This window comes from Miniopterus natalensis, chromosome 13 (genome assembly GCF_054644295.1).
Source record: "Miniopterus natalensis isolate mMinNat1 chromosome 13, mMinNat1.hap1, whole genome shotgun sequence".
Lineage (NCBI taxonomy): Eukaryota > Metazoa > Chordata > Mammalia > Chiroptera > Miniopteridae > Miniopterus > Miniopterus natalensis.
This window is the reverse complement of record NC_142093.1, coordinates 51,214,559-51,235,668: the sequence shown is the minus strand read 5'-3', so window position 1 is coordinate 51,235,668 and position 21,110 is coordinate 51,214,559. Positions and strand designations below refer to the sequence as shown.

Sequence of the window (21,110 nt, the reverse complement as noted above, 5' to 3'; positions counted from 1 at the left end):
CGCCCAAAGGCCGCCCCATCCCCCCCCCCCGCCGCTGCACTCATCCTATCCAACTTCCTCCCTCGTCCTCCCCGTGCGCCGCGGCCACGCACCGAAAACGAGCGACGAACCCGGAGGGTAGGGCACTGCCAGCAGCACCGCGAGGAGTCGGGCTGCGCTTGGGCACGCCCGAGTCTCTAAGACCACCCGGCCGGCCCCAGGGACGGAGCAGGTCTGCTGCCCGCGCTCGTCCAACGCGTGGCCCCGGTGGTGGAGGAGACCCTCGGTCTCTCGCCGTCCGTGGCTCGTGAGCCTGGTGTCGTCCGCAGGGCGATCGCAGAAGGGAAAGAGACCCGCACACGTCCGAGAGAGTGGACCCAGCGGCTGCCCCGACCCCTCGGCCTGATGTGCACGAGAAAAAGCCGAATCTCGTCATTTAGTCCCTAGCACAGTTCTGCAAATTGCAAATCCCCCGCACAGAGCCCGTGCACCCGAGACCGACGCGTACCGCGCGGCCCGCGAGACTTCCCGGGCGGACGCTCAGCTCACAGGGCGCAGCAGCCTCAACTCCGGGGCCGGCGCGGGGAGCGCGCGCCGCCTCTCCAGCGGCCCGAGACGCTGCAGCACCCCGCGCGCCGCATCGCTGTCAGGTCCACAGTTCCACTAAACGCTAGCAGCCTCCGCGCGGACGACCCCTCCCCAAAGTGGACCTACCTGGGGAGAAGACCCGACCCGCTCTGATCGCCGCTTCCCGCCGGGCCACAAGCGGGACGGGGACGTGTGTCTCCACCAGCACGTGCGCGGGAAGCGGGCAGGAGGTGGAGCGTGTGGCTAGGGCGCCAGTCACCCACCCGTCCCGTCCCTCGCCCGGGGATCCGAAGGTATTTTACCTTGCGTTTCTCAGTCCGAGAGTCAGAGTCAGACATTGGGGGGGCGCGGGCCAGGGGAAGGCGCCGAGGCGGTGGCGGCGGGAGCGGGGCGCACCAAACAGCCGCAGGAGAAGCCGGCCGCCACGGGCAGGGCGCGCTCGGCGTCTGCGAGGACGCTGCTGCGGCAGTAGCGGCGACGCGGGTCTGAGCGATCAGAAGAGCTCACGACCTAGACGCGGCGCGGAGCGAAGTGAAACCTGCGCGGCCCTGCAGCCCAGCTCTGGCCCGCGGCCCCGCGCCCAATCGCCGTGGGCCCCGCCCCCGCCCCGCCCCGCCCCCGCTGGCGCCCGCTCCGCCCCCGCCCCCACCGAGGCCCGTCCTAGCCCTCGGCGCTTCGGTCCCCGCCATTTGGCTCTGCGTACCTCTCCGGCGTTAGCGGCCGCAGGTAAAGGCGGGGCGGCCCGCGGGGTTCCCGCTGCGCGCGCCGCCACCCCAGCCCCAGCCCCAGCCCGGCGTGTTTATCGAGTGGCTCCGGCTGCCAGCCACCGAGTTTGCACCCATCCCCCACCCCAGTATGCACCCTCGCCTCCCCCCCAGCCGGGTGGCGGCCGCGCCGTGCGTGTGGAATAGAGGGGGCGCTCCTGGCACGGCGAGCCAGCGGGGCAGCTGCCGCCTGCCGAGCCTCAGGGAGGCGCCCAGACCCCGGGACCTGCTGCTGGAGTTTCTCTCAGCCGCGCCGGAGCCGGCGCGAAGACGGGTTGGACCCTAGAACTCGCGGGCCCACGGTGGAGAAGGGCACCTCTGCTCAATCCCCTCTCCCAGAGTCGGGGCCTCGGGCGGGACCCGATCTTCAGGCGGCTCATCTTCCTGCGGGGCGCCCGCCTCATGCCACCGGCAGGGCCACGCAGCCTTTCTCCCGCGCCGGACCTCCGCCAAGCGGCGGAGGCATTAGTGGGCGGAGAGACCAGAACAGGGCGCATACCGATCCCCAAAGCCTCTTTCCGAAGCCCGGGTACGAGACGGGAAGCGAGCGCGCACCGAGCAGGTAAAATAAGGAAATGAAAAAAGAACTTAAAAAAACAAATCCTTTTAAGAAAAAAAAAAAAAAGACCAAGAAGAGCTACGCCTCCGGGTGGGAGAGAGGGTGGTGCTTCCGCCAAGTTGGGATCCTCAAGGATTTGGGGGCTCTGGAAGCTGTCCCTCGGTTTGATGAGGACAGTGCAGGCGGCCCCGGGGTTCCAGCCTCGGTGGGGAGCATAGTACCCCCAGCCCCTCGGTCTTGCGCGCCTTACTCCCTTCCTTCTTGGAATCTGCGACCCCACTGCCGCTCCCTCCAGCGCACTCCGGTGTTCCTTGGGGTCCGCACCCTCGCCTGTCCTCCCAGCGCGCGCGTCCTGCTCGCCCCCGCCCTGCGTGCCCCAGGCTTTGAGACTCAGCGGCGCGGGAGTTGGGGTAAGGTCGGGTCGGGAGAGGGGACCTCTCGCCGCGGAGGAGCCCGGGCTAGACGGATTAAAGAAACTCAATTTCGGGTCCGTCCTAACCAGCACCCCGGGACGGAGAAGGGAGGATCCTCGGCGCTGTCCTGCCCCCTGGCCACTTGGGTCAGTTTTTGTTCGTAAGCAGATATAGAAGGGCAGCGTGACAGCACAGCCCCAGAGTCAAGCCTCAGCGCATCCTCGGGCGAGTCCTGACCCAGTGAGTGGCCAAGGGTTGGGGTGTGTGTAAGGGTTGGGGGTGGGGGGGGTGTAGGTTTTGCTGCAGGAGGGTAAGGGCAGGCGTGGACGTGGCCAGGGGGACCCGCAGGCCGGAGGTCTCTCCTGACCGCGGCTTAGAGCGTCCGCTCAGGATTGTAGGTGGCGGCCGCGGGCGAGCTCTGCGCGGGAGCCGCTCGGCGTGGCACCAAGAACCAGCCTTAGAACCGGCGACGCCCACCGGGAGCCCCAACCCGCCGCGCTCCCGGGTGCCCCGCGCGCTCCGCGGGCCTGGACAAGGCAGGCTGGGGCCGGAAAAGAAGCGCGGAGAGGGTGTCGTCTGCTCCGGTGCAGCTCCACCGCCCCCGCGCTGCCCGCTCTGTCGACTCGGTGAACACTTTAAAAAAAAAAAAAAAAAACCAACAAAAAAAAACCCAAACACAAAGACTTGGAGGAAAGCAACCTGTTAAGCGCACTTATCTGGCACAAAACTAGGAGATCGGCCAGAAGGCAGCTGTTTACGCCGACCAGACTATGCTGCGGAGCTCGGGCCGAGGGCCACTCGCCGGTGCCCGGGAGCCCTTCCCGCCCAGTCCCGCTGCGTCCGGAGGTCCTTCTGAAACCTGCCCGAGCCCAGAGGGGGCATCCTGAGAAGGGCGTTGGGCATCAGGTCTCCGCTCCGTCGCGGGAGCCCTTTCGGACACGGGAGGAACGCAGCGGTGCCTCCTCCACGACGTGTGGCGCGGGAGGGCGGAGGAAGGCTGGAACAGAAAGGGACACGGGGATCCGAGACGTGGGAAGTCCGAGGCCCTCGCCAGGCTCGCGGGCGTCGCCCGGGTGGTCTCTCCAAATTCTGAAATCAGCTTCCTGCCGTGTATTGCCCGGGCCCCCTCCCCGGCAAGCCTCGGGGGAGCCTTCGCGTCGCTTCATTTTTTTATTAAACGTGGCATCTGCGCGCTTCTAGAGAACACAATACAGTTGGGCTCGGTGGAAACGTTTTCCGCGCCCTGTCCGCCGGCCGGGGTGCCGCGGGCATGGTAGGACCAGCCGAGCTGGTGCTTGGCGGAGCCTCGGGCGCAGGCTCTCGTCCAGCCTCGCGTTTCCTTGCAGAGCCCGGGAGGCTCTGACTCACTGGAGCCGCGGCGCTCGCTTAGCTGAACCTCTGCCCGTGGGTGTTTGATTTCTGTGCTTTGATTTTTTTTTTTTTTCCCACCCAGCACCACAGTTTTTCAGAATCACCGGGAATCTGCTGCCAGCGGGAGACCTTGAATGGCACGGCGGGGGGGGGGGGGGGGGGGGGGGGGGCGTTGGGTGCGCTCGCAGGGAGCGCACTCTATCGAGGGGGTCTGGCCGAAGTTGGAGAGGCGGTGCGGGCGGTGGGGTTACAGGGAGAGGGTGCAAGCTGCATGCACTCGCTCCGAGACGGCCCCGCGCGCCCGCCAGCCTCGGAGGGATCCCGCCGCCACGCCCGCTACAACCTGGCTGCGGATTTGGGCGGCCTAGAGCTCGCCCTTCCCCGAGCCCCGCGCTGCTGCGGCGCGGGATAGAAGGCCCAGGTGGCCTGCGGGTTGGTGGTTCCAGCGATCGGCGCGGGCAGGTAGGTGTGCGGAATGTTGAAGGCAGAGATCACCCTCAGGGCATCATCCTTCACCGAGGCACACAATTCCAGCAACTGCAAAACACGACGCAAAGGCACAGGTCAGATGCTGGCTCGCTCACAGTGGCTGGAAGCCCACCGCCCAGCACCCGCACACCCAGCGGCCCGATTCCCTGGGACCAGGAGGGTAAACACCTCCGATCTTGAATAACCCTAGGAAGCCGTTTTCATCTTAGAAATTCTTAACTCGGTGACACCTTGTCTGACAGAAGCCCATATATTCCGTAAAAGGGTGGGGGTGGGCTACAAATCAGCTGGGAGCTCCAGATCAGAGCCTGAGAGTTTATGTCCCCCTTTCTCTGCCCACTCCTGTAGCCCTCTCCCTCCCTCCTGTCCCCTCTACAGTGCCTGGGGTGCCACCCTCTGGCGCACACAGGCAAGTGAACTGGTAGAAAGTCTGAGCAGGTGAACTGCAGAGACCTGCCGGGTTCTTCCCCAGCAGCGCCTCCCCCACCCCCCAACCCCCATTCCTCCCCACACCCACACCCTCACCCCCAGGTTGGCTGCAGGCCACAGCTCCTAAAAACTGCAGCAGTGCTGCGGCTGCTTGGGGGAGGGTGCGGCGGGCTGAGGCTTTGGCAACTTGGTGCATCTCCTGGCTGCTGCAGGATATCCACCACCTGCAGTTAACACCAAGGAACCCTGCCAGTGCACCCCCCCACACACCCCCCACACCCCCTCCCTGTACCCTTGCTTATTCTGACAGCCATTGGAAGGCAGGATAAGACATCCCAGCAGAAGGGAGGGGAAGATGCAGACCAGTGATTTTGGAGGCTCTGCATTAGGTGTATTTTATTTCATTTTCCATGGTTTAGATGCTAGTGCATTTTTTACACCCCCCTCCCCCCGGCCGCAAAAGCTACCAAAAATAATAGATTGCTTTTCTAAAAGTAAACAATGACTCTCCTTTCCATTAACCAGCTACACACTATTGTCCATTTTTCAAGTTTTCAGGCAGCTGTAAGTTTCTTTCACCAAATTACAGTTCACCCCAGGTTTTCATGGTTTACTTTTATGGTTTTAAGCACACCACTTAACCAGCTGCACCTTTGCCCTCATGGGAGTGGTCATCCCTGGGGCTACACTAATGCTGTTAAGACCACAGTTCTTTTGCAGCAGTCCAAAATGCAATTTCAAGTGTTCAGAGAAGGGGGGCTAAAACTGGGGTGAGGGTGTGTGGGGGGGGGAAGAGCATGAATTTTAATCGTCCAACAATACCTCTTCCTTTCACATGTGCTGTATTACATCAGTAATTTCTAATGAAAACCTTCATTCTTTATGCACTGTGGTTAAGCACCATCAAATCAGTACTGAAAAGACTTTGATCGTATTTGCAAGATGCTCTGTGATGAACTTTCGCTGACCAAGATTTCAAAGTTTGTAATTAATACTCTTGACAAATCCCTGACTAATCTGTCAACTCTCAAAGTCTTTAACCACAAAATTCAAAACCGTGAGATGAGTAGTCCCTAGACCTTCCACATATTGAGATACTATTATTCAAAATAATTTTCCCCTTTGGGTTTGCATTAGAAAACTCAACTCATATATTCAACAATGGGTGAAATTCAGTTACTTGAATGAGTGTTGTGTGAACAGGTATGGGTTTGGTCTGTCTGGTGAGGTAGAGATAGAAACTATAGGAGTCAGATTTCTATTCAGTATTCTTACAAATTTAAAAAGGAGAATGAAATAGACTAAATGTAAAAAGAAGGAATCAAATGGCTGCTGAAGAGGGTTGCCTCACTCGCACATGTTCAGAGTGTCACCCCCCAGTGACACTCTGAAGAGGAATGCCGTATTGGCGGGAAGACCTGCTAAGATTTTTTTCCTGAACTTGAATTCTGGGGCTGTCTAAAACACTCCTCCTCTCGCTTTCTCTGTTTCTCACAGATGGCAACAGGATCCCCAAAACAACTAGGGTCTAGGTGGAAGGACCAGGCATGGGTCCTGTTATAACACATTGCACGCTGATCCCAGGTGTTCTCCCACCTCGGCCTGGAAGGAGGAAGACCCTTTCCCTTACAGTATGCACTGGGGTCCTCGCCTGCGTTAGGGACTGTGGGGCGCTGGAGGCTTCGTGGTGCACGCTGTGGGACTTTTTACAGATATGATCTTAATACAGAATAAACTTAGGTAGCTAATGTAGTATTATTATACCGTTAGAGCATTTTTTTTTTTATTACCAGGGAGCCCTGTAGGACTAACCAAAGTCCTATGAAAGCTTAGTTTTCTTACCAAACACAAGCTTCCATATTAATATAAAAAATGGTGCATGTTGTATGTAGGCCCCCACCCCATCCTGCCAGTATGTGATAAAGAAAATTACGGCGAACAGTTTGTTTGTTTTTATGTTTTTAGATTTCAGAGAGACGAAGGGAGAGGGAGAGACAGAAACATCACTGATGAGAGAGTCATTGGTTGGCTGCCTCCTGCACGCCCCCTGCTGGGAATCCAACCCTGTGACCTCCTGGTTCCTATAGGAGGACACTCAACCCTTGAGCCAGGCTGGCCAGGCCCGTGAGTAGCTTTTGAAAAAGCATGAATGAAGAGATGCCCTTTCAAAATAAAAGGACATAAACAAGTTGTAAGTTCTTGCAGAACATTTTAAAAAGGACAGACCCAAAGCAGAGGCAGTATTTACGTTAAAAACAGTAAGAATCTAAGAGCGGCTGGAACTTCCCAGGGAGTGAGATTTGAGAATATCTACGTAATTTAAAGAAAGCAGAAACACGCAGCCCACACAGGGCAGTATATGGCTATGTTCATATGGGGATTTTCAGGGAGGAGATTTATAACACCGTTTTGGCTTCCCACCCACACCAAGGTGCAGGAGTCATTTCTTTCCCTCCTTTTTTTGACTTTCCCTGCATTTTCCTTGTTCTGGTGGGGAGAGCAGGATGGCCCAGGATTGGCGATGACTGAGCTTTGCAGCCTCTTAGGCAGAACCTATTCTTCCGTGGTGCTTAGGGTGTGAGGTGCCAGTGCACTTGCAGCAACACCCCGGCTATTCCTAGGACTGCGTACAAGGTTTTCCTTCCTCTTTCCATGTCCCTTACCTCTGTTCGTGTAAAGTCCCTTATCCCCACCTTGAAACATCCCTCAATCAAACCCTTTCTTACCCAGGTACTGAGATACGGTCTTTCTCCATCCCTTGCTTCTGCTGCCTGTGACTTGCCTTGACCAATAAAGTGTGGAGAAAGTGACACAGTGTGAATTCCAGAAGATGTGCCTTCAGCAGCCTTGCCACAGCCACCTTGCTCTCCTAGGACCCTGAGACCAGCCTGCAGGAGGATGCAAGGGGCCTCAGCCAACAGCCAGGCCTGCTGCCAGATATGTGAGTGTAGTCATCCTTTTGGACCCCCTGGTTCTGTTTAACTAAAATGACCACAGTCACAGTGTAACTGCAGAACCTGATCCTGCCCTGTTTCTAACAAGACCTGGAAATAAAGTTTCAACCTTGGATACAGCACATCACAAGCAACACTTGTGAATATCAGCCACAGGTAACACTTGTGAGCCCTTAACTGCTACCTCTTAAAACCCCACCCTGAATACCTGGAGCAGGAGAGGCATCCGAGTCTTGCCTCCTGTCTCCTTGCCAGTTGACTCCCAAATAAAGCTCCTTTTTTCTCTCGATAGCCGGTATTCTGCTTGTATGTGCACTGGGGAGTGGGCCCTTGTTCGGTAACAACAGAGTGACCCAACCTAAGACTAGCCAAAGAACTGCCCAGGTTGCCTGCCCACGAAACTGCAAGAACGAAACAACTGTCACTTTATGCCACTGAGCTTCAAGGTGGTATGTACACAGTAATCAGTAACAGAAACAGATAACCTCCTTAAAACTCAAATTGGCATTCAGCGGGGCCATAGTCAGCTGCACTTCTGCCACTTAATTATGTGAGGACAATTCCATAATTACACAGCTAATGCAGTTGATAGTGGAGTGTAGCTGACTGATAGGCTTAACTGGGAGAGAGCAAGCATTTCAGTCCGAAAGGAGTAGTTTATGAAGCCAAATCGGTGTCCAGATGGTGGGGTACCTGGCAAAGAATTTGAGTAGTGGGCTGGAAGCCCCCTGCAGGCCCCCACATGCCCCACTTCCCCAGTCCAACTGAGATGGCAAATCCCCAGGACTTGCCTTCCAACCATCTCTGTAAGAGGCTGTAACCTCCAACAAAAACACTGACTAAAAACAAAGTGTCAAGGATGGGAAAGGAGGCAGAAAATATTTGCAACCAGGGATCAAGTTTCACAAATGCCTAGGTCCTTCTGCACCATTAGTAGAGAGAAATGGGTGGGGCCTGGTCAGGCCCAACCAGAGTCAGCTGGTGCGATGGAATGGACTGGCACCTCTGTCACCTTACTTCACTGGAGCTGCAGCGTTTCCCTACTCCCAGAGGGTTCTTAAGCAAGGGTGGCCAGAAGGGATTCCTCTCCAAGACCTGGGGTCTGTATGCTGCAGAATGTGGGTAAGAAGTCTGACCTCAGAAATGGTTAGGAGGGTGGAGTGAGGTAATTATGTGAAGGCTACACTGTCAGCTGCCAAAAGCAGCCAAACAAAGGGTTGTCAACTCATTTTCCCTGAAATACCATCGTCAAGGCCTTAAAAGGTTTCCAAGGAAGTCATAAGCAGTGAGTTCCAACGTGAATCTGTCCATCAACACAGAAACTTGGGGGCTGAGAGTGACAGGACGTGGAACCGAGCACGTACATGGACGTCCGACTTGCCGCTTCTGTCCAGCTGGATACTCTTACTGCTCTGTGGCGCAAAGGTTTTTCTCATTTAAACAGCTTTGGAGAGTGTCCTCCTTAGAGAAGGCACTCACACCAACACATATACCCTCATCAGCTGAGTGGGAGGAATCTACTCGTGATGGCAGCTGGGAATAAGTAAGAGCTTTTCTCATGGGATGATCTGACCTCTTCTATACGTCCGAGGCCCTTCATGATGATTTCATGTGTGAATACCACCTCCAGATGGTTGGTGACGGCATCAAAGAGGAGGACTGCCACCTACATCCCTCAGGTTAACGTATCTCATTGGAGAAAGGTTGGTTTACCTTCCTTGTGCGTCTGTGGAAAAGGCATCCCTGGTTTCTCTGTGTCTGTTGTTGCTGTACCAGAATCTGGTGTGAGACCCCTCTCCACGCTCTTGTGCAGCCCCCCCCTCCCCAGATCTCCATCAGGTTCTTTAGATTCTTGCCTCTCCAGGTTACTTTCCCCCAGAATGGTTCTGATCCGCTCATTCTCTCCCCCAAAGCCCAGAATCTCTTCCATTTGCCTCTTGGGTTTAAAGCAAAACCGTTGACTTGAACTTGGCCCTCCCACGGCACTTGACTGAGTGTCCATGACTGGTTCCCCGGCCGCCACTCACGCACACGCTGCACTTTCCACTTGGGCCAATGGAAACGCATCTCGCCTTCGGGTGACTCTTCGTGTCTCTCACTTGCCATCCTCTCTCACTTGACGCCCCGTGAGGGAGGGAGGCCTCTTTCAAGCTTTCGGCCCTTGGTTACAGATTTCCTGCCTTCCTAAGCCATCCGAAAGCAGTCAGTGTTCCCTGAAACAATGTGGACGGGTCGGTGAACTTTGCCGAGCCCAGTTCCTTCATCTGTAGAAAGGGGATATTCTCTCTCTCTTCTGATTTTGTAAGAATTAAATAATAAATATGTAATAATACATTTATATTATATGATAATTATAATAAAGCACTTAGGACTACTGACCTTGTCCCAGAGTAGATACTAGCTAGATATTAATTCCATTTGCCTTCTTATCACCTTTGTTTTTCCTGAACACCTTGTTCTTATCTGTCTATCTACATTGCTGTTCTATATTTATATAAATGTATATATATTTACATGTATATATATATAATATTTTTTCTGTTTGAAGATTTCCATTTGGCTTTTTTATAGTTTCAATTTCTTTGCTGAGACTTCCTATTTTTTGTTTCAAGTGTGTTCATATTTGCTCACTGAAGCATTTTTATGATGGCTGCTTTAAAATCACCCAGTAATTCTCACATTACTGTCATCTCAGCATTGGCATCTATTGTTCTTTTTAAAAAAAATTTTTTTTAAATTGATTTCAGAGAGGAAAAGAGGGAGAGATAGAAACATCAATGATGAGAGAGGGTCATTGATTGGCTGCCTCCTGCACACCCCCTACTGGGGACCAAGCCCAAAACCAGGGCATGTGCCCTGATCCGGAATTGAACCCTGATCTCTGGGTTCATGGGTTGATGCTCAACTACTGAGCCATGCCAGCTGGGCATCTGTTGTCCTTTTTAATTCCATTTGAGACCTTCCTCCTTCTTGGTGTGATGACTGTTCAATTGAAACCTGGACAGGGGGATATTATGTTACGATATTTAAATTTCTGTTTTACCTGACCTCCAGTGCTCTGGCGGTGTCAAGCAATAAGAGAATGTATCTTCCTGGGTGTTTATTAAAATCCCTCCCAAACTCTCTCGGGTCAGTAAGGAGATGTCAGGCCACAGGGATGAACATGCTCTCTCGGGAGGCGGTGTGTCACCTCTCAGGCTCCTGCACTGCCTGCCGAGGGCCAGCAATGGCAGAGCGGCTGCCCCTGTGCCTGAGACCCCTCTGGCTTTGGCTGCCTGGAGGAGCACAGCTGGGGCCAGGGGACGTCCCACCCATCGCCTTCACCCACGGTCTAGATGGCCTCCCATGTCAAAGCTGTCTTCGGGGCAAGGGCAACCTGCCTGACAAAAGGGTGCCAAGCCCACTGGGACAATGTTGGTTTTAAAGAGCAAGACTTTGGAGCCCATCTTTCAGGAGGTCAGAACTGGTTGAAATGAAAGAATAGTATGTGTTCTTACATTTCTGACGTGCCTTCCTACCACACAGGTGCTCCTCAGATCCAGTACTTTCCCATTAGGCCTGCTTTTCAGGAGTCTCTCTGCAGCCAACCTTTACTTTCTAAGGGATAGTTAGATGCGGGTGGGCTAGTCGTGTAATTTTCTGCCCATTCTTTTCCAAATGACTTGATTTTGAATTAACAAGATATTGGGCTGGAAACTTTAAAAGGGAGACCTTAATACAACCAACAAATCGTTTTGTGTGTGTGTGTGTGTGTGTGCGCGCGTGTGTGCACTTTTTTAAAATCTTCACCCGAGGATATTTTTTCCATTGCTTTTCAGACAGTGGAAGGGAGCAAGAGAGAAACATCAACGGGGGCCGGGGATCGTGCCTGCAACCAAGGTATGTGCCCTTGGCCACAATCGAACCAGGGACCCTTCAGTCCAAGGGCTGACGCTCTAACCACTGAGCCAGACCGGGTAGGGCCCAACAAATCATTTTTCATCTACAAGACATGATGGAGGGATAAGATTAAAGCGATTGGTGAAATGAGGTTTCCATGTACCTTGTGACTGTCATGCATGGCCGTCCGTGCTGCTGTGACATGTGACAGATCCTGCCAGGTGCCTCTGGCCACCTTTGCCTGCCTTTATTTCCCCCATGTTACTCCATGCTGTGCTGGCCAGCCCTAGTCCCCAATGGACAATTCCTAGATTGGTCCCCAGCCTTTGCCGAGGCTCCATTGCTCCCTCACAGTGTCTGTCTGTGCTCTCCACACCCCAGACCAGGTGGCTGGGCATGGAAAGGTGACCAGATACAAAGGGCATCACTGGGCAGCCTGGACTGGCCACCTACCTACACCTCCAGCATCTTTACCGCAGTGTAATGCAGCCACACAAGGCCCTTTGCAGATGTCACCCAGGCTTTCTGTGCTCTGCTCCCTGCTGCCAGGCACTGCCATTCGCTGCACACCTACTGTGTGCCAGGTGACAGAGGATGTCTTGTTAACTGCCTCATTCAGTCTTCACCACAGCTCTGTCAGGTGTCACCTCACTTTACAGATGGGGTGAAAGAATTTCCAAGGCTGAAAGGAATTAGGACTTTGTTCCAAGTCACCTCATAACTGGCACAACTAGGGCTGTAATCCAGAGCTTCCTGCTCCCACAGCCCTGTGGACCTACCCTGCCTTCATCTTCCCCTTCGTGCCTCACTCAGTTTCCATCCCTGGGGGGTATGGGGTGTCGCACTAGGAAACGCCTGGGGTTCTCCCTAAGTCAGAACAGAAGTTCCGTGCATGCACCCGCTGTGGGTCTGCCAGCCACACATGTTCTCCAAGGGGCTGAGGGCAGTGAAGGTGCCAAGGACACTGGCTTCAGAGCCAGCTGCCGTGATGCGGTAAAGCCAGCCTGATGGCCTGGGCACTCCTCCTGAGGACAAGGCTTCACCTCTCCAGAAACTACACCTGCTAGGGGGCGTCAGGCTGGAGGGCGTTCCAGAGACAGCAGGCTCTCCCCCAGGGGAGGGATGGCCACTGCTGTGCAGATTCCCCTCTGGAGGTAGAGGAACCCTCCTGCACTGTTCAGCAGGCGCCCTGCTCCGCCAGGCCACGCGGAGTCACCAAACACAATTCACATCCCTTCCAAAGAGCAGCATGCTGACTGTCAAACTGTCATCAGTGACAATAGCCACAATCAAGTAATTTACCTGCAGCTTTTACCACTTCTTTTGAAGACTGACTTCCAAACTCACGGAGCACTCGGAGGCCTTGTCTTACCTCTCTCCCGCCCATCTCACCCATCACCTCTCCCGAAGAACTGCCTACACACGTTTTCCAAGGGGCCAGAGCGGTGGGTCTGTAACAGCTAATTTGCCATCTGAGCACAAATGCCTGGCTAGGGGTCGACATAAAGAACATACTGGAAACACACCCGTGAGCATAGTTGCACTCTGTGTGCTGTCAGTCTAGCTCTCTCCATTTATCCAGCCACCACCGGAGAGGGGAGCTCTGCTCCTGGCTTTCCTGACCACCGGCCAGCTTCTCGAGGCAGGGCCTGGCCAGCTTGTTGGGCCTGCCCGTCCCAAGGACACGTCCACCCTCATGGTTTCTACAGCCAGGTTTCATTAGCACACAGTGAAACCCATGGCTCTGTTAAATAATCAGGACTCCAGCTTAATATCTTCTCTTAGTGGATATAAGTTACATTTTACGTGATCAGTTCTTCAGCTGAGAACTATTTCGCGTAATCTGAAATGTTAGAATGGAGAGACGTCCTTCCTTACCAAACAACAACAAAACACCCTTGTGTAGCCTAACTAGAGAGTTTATTTGAGGAAAGACACATTTACCTTCAAAATGTTCTTCCTATAAGTGTATTTCAAAGAAACAGTGCACAATCCTGTCATTTGCTAAATATTATTAAAAACGCCTGGTCCGGCCCAGCTGGGTGTGGCTCAGCGGTTGAGCGTCGACCTAGAATCCAGGAGATTACAGTTCGATTCCCGGTCAGGGCACATGCCCGGGTTGCGGGCTTGATTCCCAGTAAGGGGTGCGGGGGAGGCAGCCGATCAATGACTCTCTCATCATTGATGTTTCTATCTCTCTCTCCCTCTCTTATCCTCTCCCTGAAATCAATAAAGATATATTAAAAACAAACAAACAGCCCGGCCGGGTGTGGCTCAGCGGTTGAGCGTCGACCTAGGATCCAGGCGATCGGGGTTTGATTCCCGGTCAGGACACATGCCCGGGTTGCAGGCTGCAGCCAATCAATGACTCTCATCATTGATGTTTCTATCTCTCTCTCCATCTCCTTTCCTCTCTCTGAAATCAATAAAGATATATTTAAAAAACAAACAAAAAAAACCACAAACAAACAAACGCCCACTGCAGTAAAAGAGTGGGACTTGGATCCTGATGTTGTGACTTCCGAGCCACAGTACCTTCCTTCTCTCTGAAACGTAAGGATCAAGTGAGTCTGACAGAGTATTTATAAATATTACTGTTACTGTGTGCTCTTCGGCTAGTAATGAAAATAATTTCTTTAAAAGTCTGGCATTTTCCATTACAAAGTGTGCTTAATCACCATCGCCTAAGACAAGAATGCTGACACAGGCATCCACGCTAACCACTTAATAAGAACTTCTGACATTTATTCAAACTGCTACTGATTCATAAGAGGAAAAGTTTTAAAAGAAGACGAGTGCGCACTGCCTTCCCTTTAGAATACAGGAAACCATATAAAAGTATTGGCAATGGAATTAAAGTAACCACAACGCCACCCTTGGTAGCATTTTCTACAGACAAAGACGTTTATGTGAAACGAGAAAGAATATGAAATTAGGTGGTTGTAATAAAGCTTCACCATTAGCTTCCCACCCTTTCATATAAAAGAAGCTGCATTTTCATCCACCCAGAGCTCAGCCTTGTCAGTACAGACTCAAAGAAATGTGAACATACCCAAGAAGGGGTGATTTTCAGTCAATTCCCCCGCTTCCCCCCCCCAAGAAGCAGAAGCTCCACAACCAACCAGAACTAAATACACAATAGGAGTCCAAAGTCATTAAGGAGAAATTCTGTGTCAGTGGGTCCTGGAACTTTGAATTTTGAAGACCCGAATGATTTCAAAAGCAATTTGGGAGAACTTCTAATTAGGATATAGAAAGATTCAGGAGAACTTTGCCCCCACGGTAACAACCAGAAGTTGAACCTAAGGGTAAATCAAAGATTTCTGAGACTCTAGCCCAACATCCTCCCAGCTCAAGTGCTGAGAGGAGCCCTGGCCAGGGTGGCTTAGTTAGTTGGGCATCACCCCAGGTACTGAAGGGTTGCCAGTTCGATTCCTGGTCAGGGCACATGCCCGGGTTGTGGGTTCGATCTCCAGTGGGGGGGGGGGCATGGAAGAGGCAGATGATTGATGTTTTAATCTCACATCAATGTTTTTCTCTTCCCCTCTCCTTTCCTCTCTCTAAAAATCAATAAAAAAAAAAAAAGAAGTGCTGAGAGGACCAACAATGCAGAATGGGAGTGGGGGTGGGCCGGGGCTAAGCCGGTGAACTCAGTCTAATTAGTAAGCAGCCCCTGCTCAGCTTGACTTGAGGGGGGATCTTAACACTCAGCCCCTCACCCTAACCACAAGACAAAAGAGGGGGGGGAATAAAGAAGAATAAATGAAATAAAATAAAATACGTGATACACAATGTCTGGGGTACAATGAAAGTTACCAGATCTGGAAAGACGCAGGAAAATGCCACCCAAAATCTAGACAAAGCACAAATATTATGCGATGTTTCATGAGATAAGCTCAGCCGCTATGAAAGACCACAGGGAAAATCCTAGAGCTAAAAAGTGGAATATTTGAGATAAAAATTCACTGATGAGTTTAACAGCGGAAAGAACATTGTAGAACAAAGATCAGTAAGCTGGAAAACAGATCAGTAGAGATTATTCTAAGTAGAGCCAAGAGAAAAAAGAAAAAATATATATGAAGAGAGCATCAAGCCCTGTGGGATTATATCAGCAACCTCACATCCATGCAGTTGGAATTCTGGAAGTCAGAGAAGGAAAAATAAAATTCTAGGAGATGTAATGGTTGAAATACTTCCAAATTTGATATAAAACATCTTCCACATATTCAAGGAAATTGAGTTGGTAAGCTGGCTTTTGTCAAAATTAAGAACTTTTACTATTAAAAGGATGCAAGGACAAGCTACAGCCTGGGGGGAAATATTTGCAAACTACGTATCTGACACAGGACTAGTATCTAGAATATATAAAGAACTCTAAAAACCCAACAATTAAAACACACACAAACAGTTCAATTAGACCATGGAAAAAAAGGAGTAAGCAGACTTTTTACCAAAAAGGACATACAGATGGTACATAAACATCTATAAAAAAAAATTAATAGTGTTCAGTATCATTGACCATCAGGGAAACCAAATTAAAAACCACAATGAACTATGACAACATACCTATCAGAGTGGCCAAAACAGAAAACCAGTGCCACCACCAAATGCTGGGGAGGATGTGAGGGTCACTCTGCAGTGCTGGTGCAGTGAACATTTCACACCACTCTGAAAAATGACTTGCCAGTTTCTTTAAAAAGACCAACATGAACCCACCATACAACCCAGCAATGGTATTACTGGGGGCATTGACTCCAGAGAAATTAAAACCTATATTCTTACCAAAGCCTGCACATGAATGTTTCTAACAGCTTTATTCCTAATAGTCAAAAACTGGAAGAAAACCAGATGTCTTTCAATGAGCGAATGGTTCAGCTGTGGTACATGTATGTATGTATACCTCTTCACCAACGACAAAGAAACAGACCATTCCCACGTGCAGCGACCTGGGTAAATCTCCAGAAAATTACGCTGAGTGGAAAAAGCCAATCCCTAAAGGTTGTGTATTACGCAATCTCCTTTATACAACATTCCTGAAATGACAAAATTATAGAAATGGAGAACAGGTTAGTGGTTGCTAAGGATGAAAGGGTTGGTGGGGAAGGGAAAGAGTGTGGCTATGAAAGGCCCCACGGGGAACCGTGTGGGATGCAGCAGCTCCGTATCTTCACTGTGTCCCCGTGGAAATCCTGGGTGTGATCTTGTGCTGCAGCTCTGCAGATGCTGTCTCTGGGGAAACCAGGTAAAGGGCCTCAAAATCTCAGGACTGCTTCTTACAAGCATGGAAATCTGTGCTTCCCTCGAAAGGAAAAGGGTGACTTACCATTAGAAAAAATAAAAGCAACTACTAACACCCTTTATTTTATAATAAAAAAAATATATATTGATTTGTAGCTAGAATATTAATTTCTACTTACATGGGTGGAGTAGGGATCATTTCCGTTTCAAGTTCAGTAATTCATTTAAGTTTTATTATGGAATCATGATAAAACCCACCTCGTCTTTAACTGTGACTTGGGGTCCATCCCGTCTGCTTGGACACAGCTGAATCCCATCACCTGACACTTTTGTGTAGCACGGCCACTCTCGGGAACAAATCTCACCAGTGGGAAATTCTCCCTGTGTGCCCTGGAGGAAGGGGGTGGACCCAGGACTCTGGTGGAAACCGATGCCCCGGGACAGGGCAGCTGCCCGAAGAACTCAGGCTGGAGCTCAGGGAGGCAGGAGCTCTCTCCTGAGGTTGTAAAAAGTTACCTTTGAATGAAGCAAACAGAGTTACCCCGGTGCACTCCCCAGATACACAAAGCTGCGACTGTGGGGCCAAGCCCGAGGGTCAGCCAGGTGGCTGCCACTCGGAAACCGGCACAGCAGCGGTGGAGACCTTGGGGTCTCTTTTCCCAGCCAAACTGAAGAAACCAAGCAGCCCTTGTGTTTTCTTAACCTCACTGAGTGGCCTGCAATTTTAGGTTCAACAGTGTATTTTATGCCACTGAGAGCAATTCTGGGCCAGGGAAGAAGGGGAAGGGGCGGGAAAGGGACCCCCCCTTTTCTTAGGGCAGCAATCTGCCTACTGACACTGCCCATCTCTCTCGGAGGGTCTCCGGCTCAGGGAACAGAGGGTGGCCCAGGATACACCCATATTCTAGTTGGTCCCTGCTGTCCCCTGGGGTGATCCAGGGATCCTACAGAAGCGAAAGCGGGCTAAAGCCAGTTCTGGGGGCGCTTTCAAATAGAAGATTTTAAAATGTGACTCGGTTCTGTTCCGTGTGACCACTCCATTGTAATGTCATTTCAATAATACTCCTGGTGTCCTGACCAAGGGCCACCCAGCAGGAGATGTCCGTCCCCACCCTGATGGGATGGGTGCCTGGGCTTACACCTCACACCAGCTTCACTCAGCCCGGAGGACACAGCCACCTTCTCACAACCTCCCCACTTGCTTGCAGCCAAGTCAGATGGGCCTGCTGGGGGGTGGGATGGGGGTGCAGAGCCAGAAATCTTTCTCCAGTTCCTCACAAAGAAAAGCAAGGGTCTAGGTGAGGCCAAGGGACTGAGAAACCTGACCTCCCCTTCTCAGTCCAGCGAGTAGTTTCAACATCCTGTGCCTAAAACCTCAGGTCATGCTGCGCCTGAACATCTGTTAAGCTGCCTCCATCCAGGTGGTTTGGGGAAAGGGAAATAGGTTGGGAAATCTGAGTGCCCATTAGAAAGCAGCATCTCCCGCAGCATGGAAAACAGCCACCCGGCCTCACGGGTACAGGTATGGGGTGGCATTCATGAGCAAGATTTGCAGAGAAGAGAGGCTCACAACCGCAGCCCCATCTTCCCGGCGCAGAGCTCGCCCCTAAGCTTTCCCCTTGTTGTGTTCCTTCCGCCCCAGGCCTTTTTGCCACAAAGCAGTGACTGCATTTGTATTCTGCATTTAGTTCAAACCAGTAAATGAGTGTAATCCATCTTCTAGATTTGAGGCAGCCGAGCTGCACCCTGGCTTTTGGGGTCTGTGCATTCTTACTCTAAGCCACATTTCCCAAGAATAAATCACTGTGTCAGTGGCTATGTCCGCTCAGTCAGCGGCTGTGACTTGCATGACCCATCTGTAAACGAACTTGGATGTTTCCCTCGGTGATGCCACCATTTGACTGGCTACGCTGGCACTAAACCCAAACCTTAGTGGTTGTTTTAGATCTGAGCAGATACAGCCTAAGAGCCAAGGTCGCGTGCCATCCACAGGCCCCCTGGGCTTCCTTACGGCAGCTGGGCCCCTGAGCAGCTCCCATTCAGGGAGAAATGGGATGGTTCCTCCCGGTGGGCAGCCCAGTTCCTAGGTGCTGGGTCCGCTCCTGTGGCCTCTCGTCAGCAAGGGTGCAAACAGGCCTTGGGCTGTGCCGGTGAACCCGGGCGTCACATCAACGCGAACACAGCCTCAGAGGCAGGGGTGGGGGGCTACTTAGGGGGCTGAGGTACCAGTCACCTGCTGCTCCAACAGAAACGGAGCAGGCAGGAAAAAATGAACAGGTCAGGACACAAACAGGACATCGAGGGTGAAGAGTTACCAGGTATGGATATCAAGTCATCAGACACCAGGGGGATGTCAAGATTGCTGGGACATGGTCACGATCTGTACCTTCCCTGCCTTCCTGAACGAGTTTTGGGTTTTTAACACTATAATTTTTACAGGCAACCCCTGTGGGAGGCGGAGCAGAGGTCCCTAGCTGCCTCTGGGCTGTGCAGCCCCCCTCCCCTCCCTCCAGGTCCTGTGTAAAGGGCCTTATCACGTGGTTCCATTATTTGGGTTCCGGGCAGGAAGTAGAACCTGATTCAGCATTTTGCTAAGTATCATTTTCACCACATTGAACAGGGTCTTTTTTGATCTGCAACCCACAGCTGGGCTGTGGTTCTCCGAACACACAGACTGAAAAGCATCCTCCTGTGTGGATTTCTCAGTGCGAGCTGACCCCACGTCCATGTGTACTTGTTGCTTCTTGTGTCGCCAGGAGCTGCTGTTCCCAGGGCAGGGCGGGGGGGGGGGGGGGGGGGTGGGCGCTGACAGAGCCAGACAGCTGTGCCCGGGGGTTCAGGGAGCAAAGGCTCCTGTGAGGAAATGAGGCGACTCTGTCGAAAACCTAAGTTTACTTTAAGGGCTGGTGTAAAGCACAGTAGGGAACTCCAGGCCGAATGTTCACTTGCTTTAAAACACTGTTTTAAGAGGCTGAAATTTTTGTTTAGTTTTCTTTCGTCTTTTTTTTTTTTTTAAGCAAAATGTAAATGGTTTTAGTGGAGATACACAATTATTAACTGTTGGGTTGTTTTGAAAGGCTTTCCTCTTTAGAAGGAGCCTTAGCTGATTGTTATGCTGATAATTATCTAAAGCCAAATAAATACGCTGTGGGGGCTAATGAAGACTGAAACGGGATAATGCCTGGACACTAAGTTTTTCAAGAACAAAGCATACAATTGTTCTGCATGGACCCAGCGAAAGTCTTAATGGGAAGGGAACAGAAACCTTTTACTCAGGAGCCCCTGTTATGCCGGAGCCCCGAGGGACACTGCCACTAGGCAGCCTTGGATCTGAGGCCCCGAAATGAGGGCACAAAGGTGGAGCCAGTTCACCCAACAGTTCAGGCCTGGGAACAGGAGCCCAGGAGCCTCACCTTCACCACTCGCTCTATCCGCAGAGTGGGTTAGCAGCTATCACACTCAAGGCTGCTTGTGGCGATCACACAGGATAATCAACGCGGACCAGCACCAAAGTTAAGACAAAAGAGAAGAGTTAGTTATGACGGCCAAGAAGGGCTGGCTGAGGGGACTGGCTTAAATTATAAAAGAAACCCAAATCCAGCCCAGCTCCCCTCCTTTGTGGGCCTCAGTCGGACCACTGGGCACTCATGCTGCTTTCTGGACACGTGGGAGGAGGTTGCCCGCTCTGGGACCTGGGGCAGGCCTTTGTGAAACTCTGGAACCCAGGTCTGAGTGCCCCATGCGGACAAGCAGGTCTGCAAATAAGTGGTGCCTCTTGCTAGATCCACCTCCATCTGGAATCAGGAGTCCCGGCTTCCAGGCTCCGCCAGAACCCTGCGCAGTCGTCTAACTTCCCTGTTTCTTAGTTTTGCTCATTTGCTCCATGGGGATGATCTTACTTACCCTGAAGATCTTTATGAGAACGAAATGAGATTTTTAAAAAACATATCAATGCGTACATTGCTAATTATCATTAGACTGGAGTTTCAGCGCAACTCCTGGGTTTCACTATCTAGAATTATCCCAGGCTGATTGCTGTTCCTGGATGCTGACTTTTTAAAAACAACCTTTTTATTTTGGAGTACTTTGAGATTTATAGAAAAATTCCAACAGAGAGTCCCACTTGCTCTTCACTCAGTTTCTCCCAATGTTAGCATTCTACATAACTATGGTCCGTTGTAAAAACTAAGAAGGCAATACTGGCCCATGTGCGTAAATAAACTGCAGACCCTAATCAGATTTCCCCAGTTTATCTACTAATGTACAGCGGTACCTCGGTTTTCGAAAGTGATCTCGGTTTTCGGAAGACCGTTCGAGTTCTAAAACGTTCGAGAACCGAGGGATCCACAGCTGACAGCTGGGCCTCAGGATCTTGCCCTCAGTGGAAGCCTTGGGGCGTGTTTGATTTCCGAGGCGTGTTCGAAAACCGAAGCATTTTCTCTGGGGT

General features: G+C 51.9%; 2 protein-coding genes and 1 long non-coding RNA gene across 3 annotated transcripts in view; 1 reads left to right on the top strand and 2 right to left on the bottom strand.

Moving 5' to 3' along the window:
- BCL2L11 (BCL2 like 11) overlaps positions 1-1,065 on the bottom strand; it is a 39,159-nt gene extending 38,094 nt beyond the window's left edge. The window contains exon 1 of the mRNA XM_016216201.2: positions 870-1,065. The gene's annotated coding sequence lies outside the window, so the exon portion shown is untranslated. The remainder of the gene's footprint in view (positions 1-869) is intronic.
- Positions 1,066-1,528: 463 nt separating this feature from the next.
- On the top strand, positions 1,529-7,835 carry LOC107539640 (uncharacterized). The gene is made up of 2 exons (XR_001603428.2): positions 1,529-1,893; positions 7,323-7,835. It is a non-coding gene; the product is annotated as an uncharacterized LOC107539640 (long non-coding RNA).
- ACOXL (acyl-CoA oxidase like) overlaps positions 3,994-21,110 on the bottom strand; it is a 269,791-nt gene continuing 252,674 nt past the window's right edge. Inside the window, exon 19 of the mRNA XM_087823871.1 lies at positions 3,994-4,211. Coding sequence (XP_087679997.1) covers positions 4,011-4,211 — 201 coding nt within the window. The 3' untranslated portion in view covers positions 3,994-4,010. The remainder of the gene's footprint in view (positions 4,212-21,110) is intronic.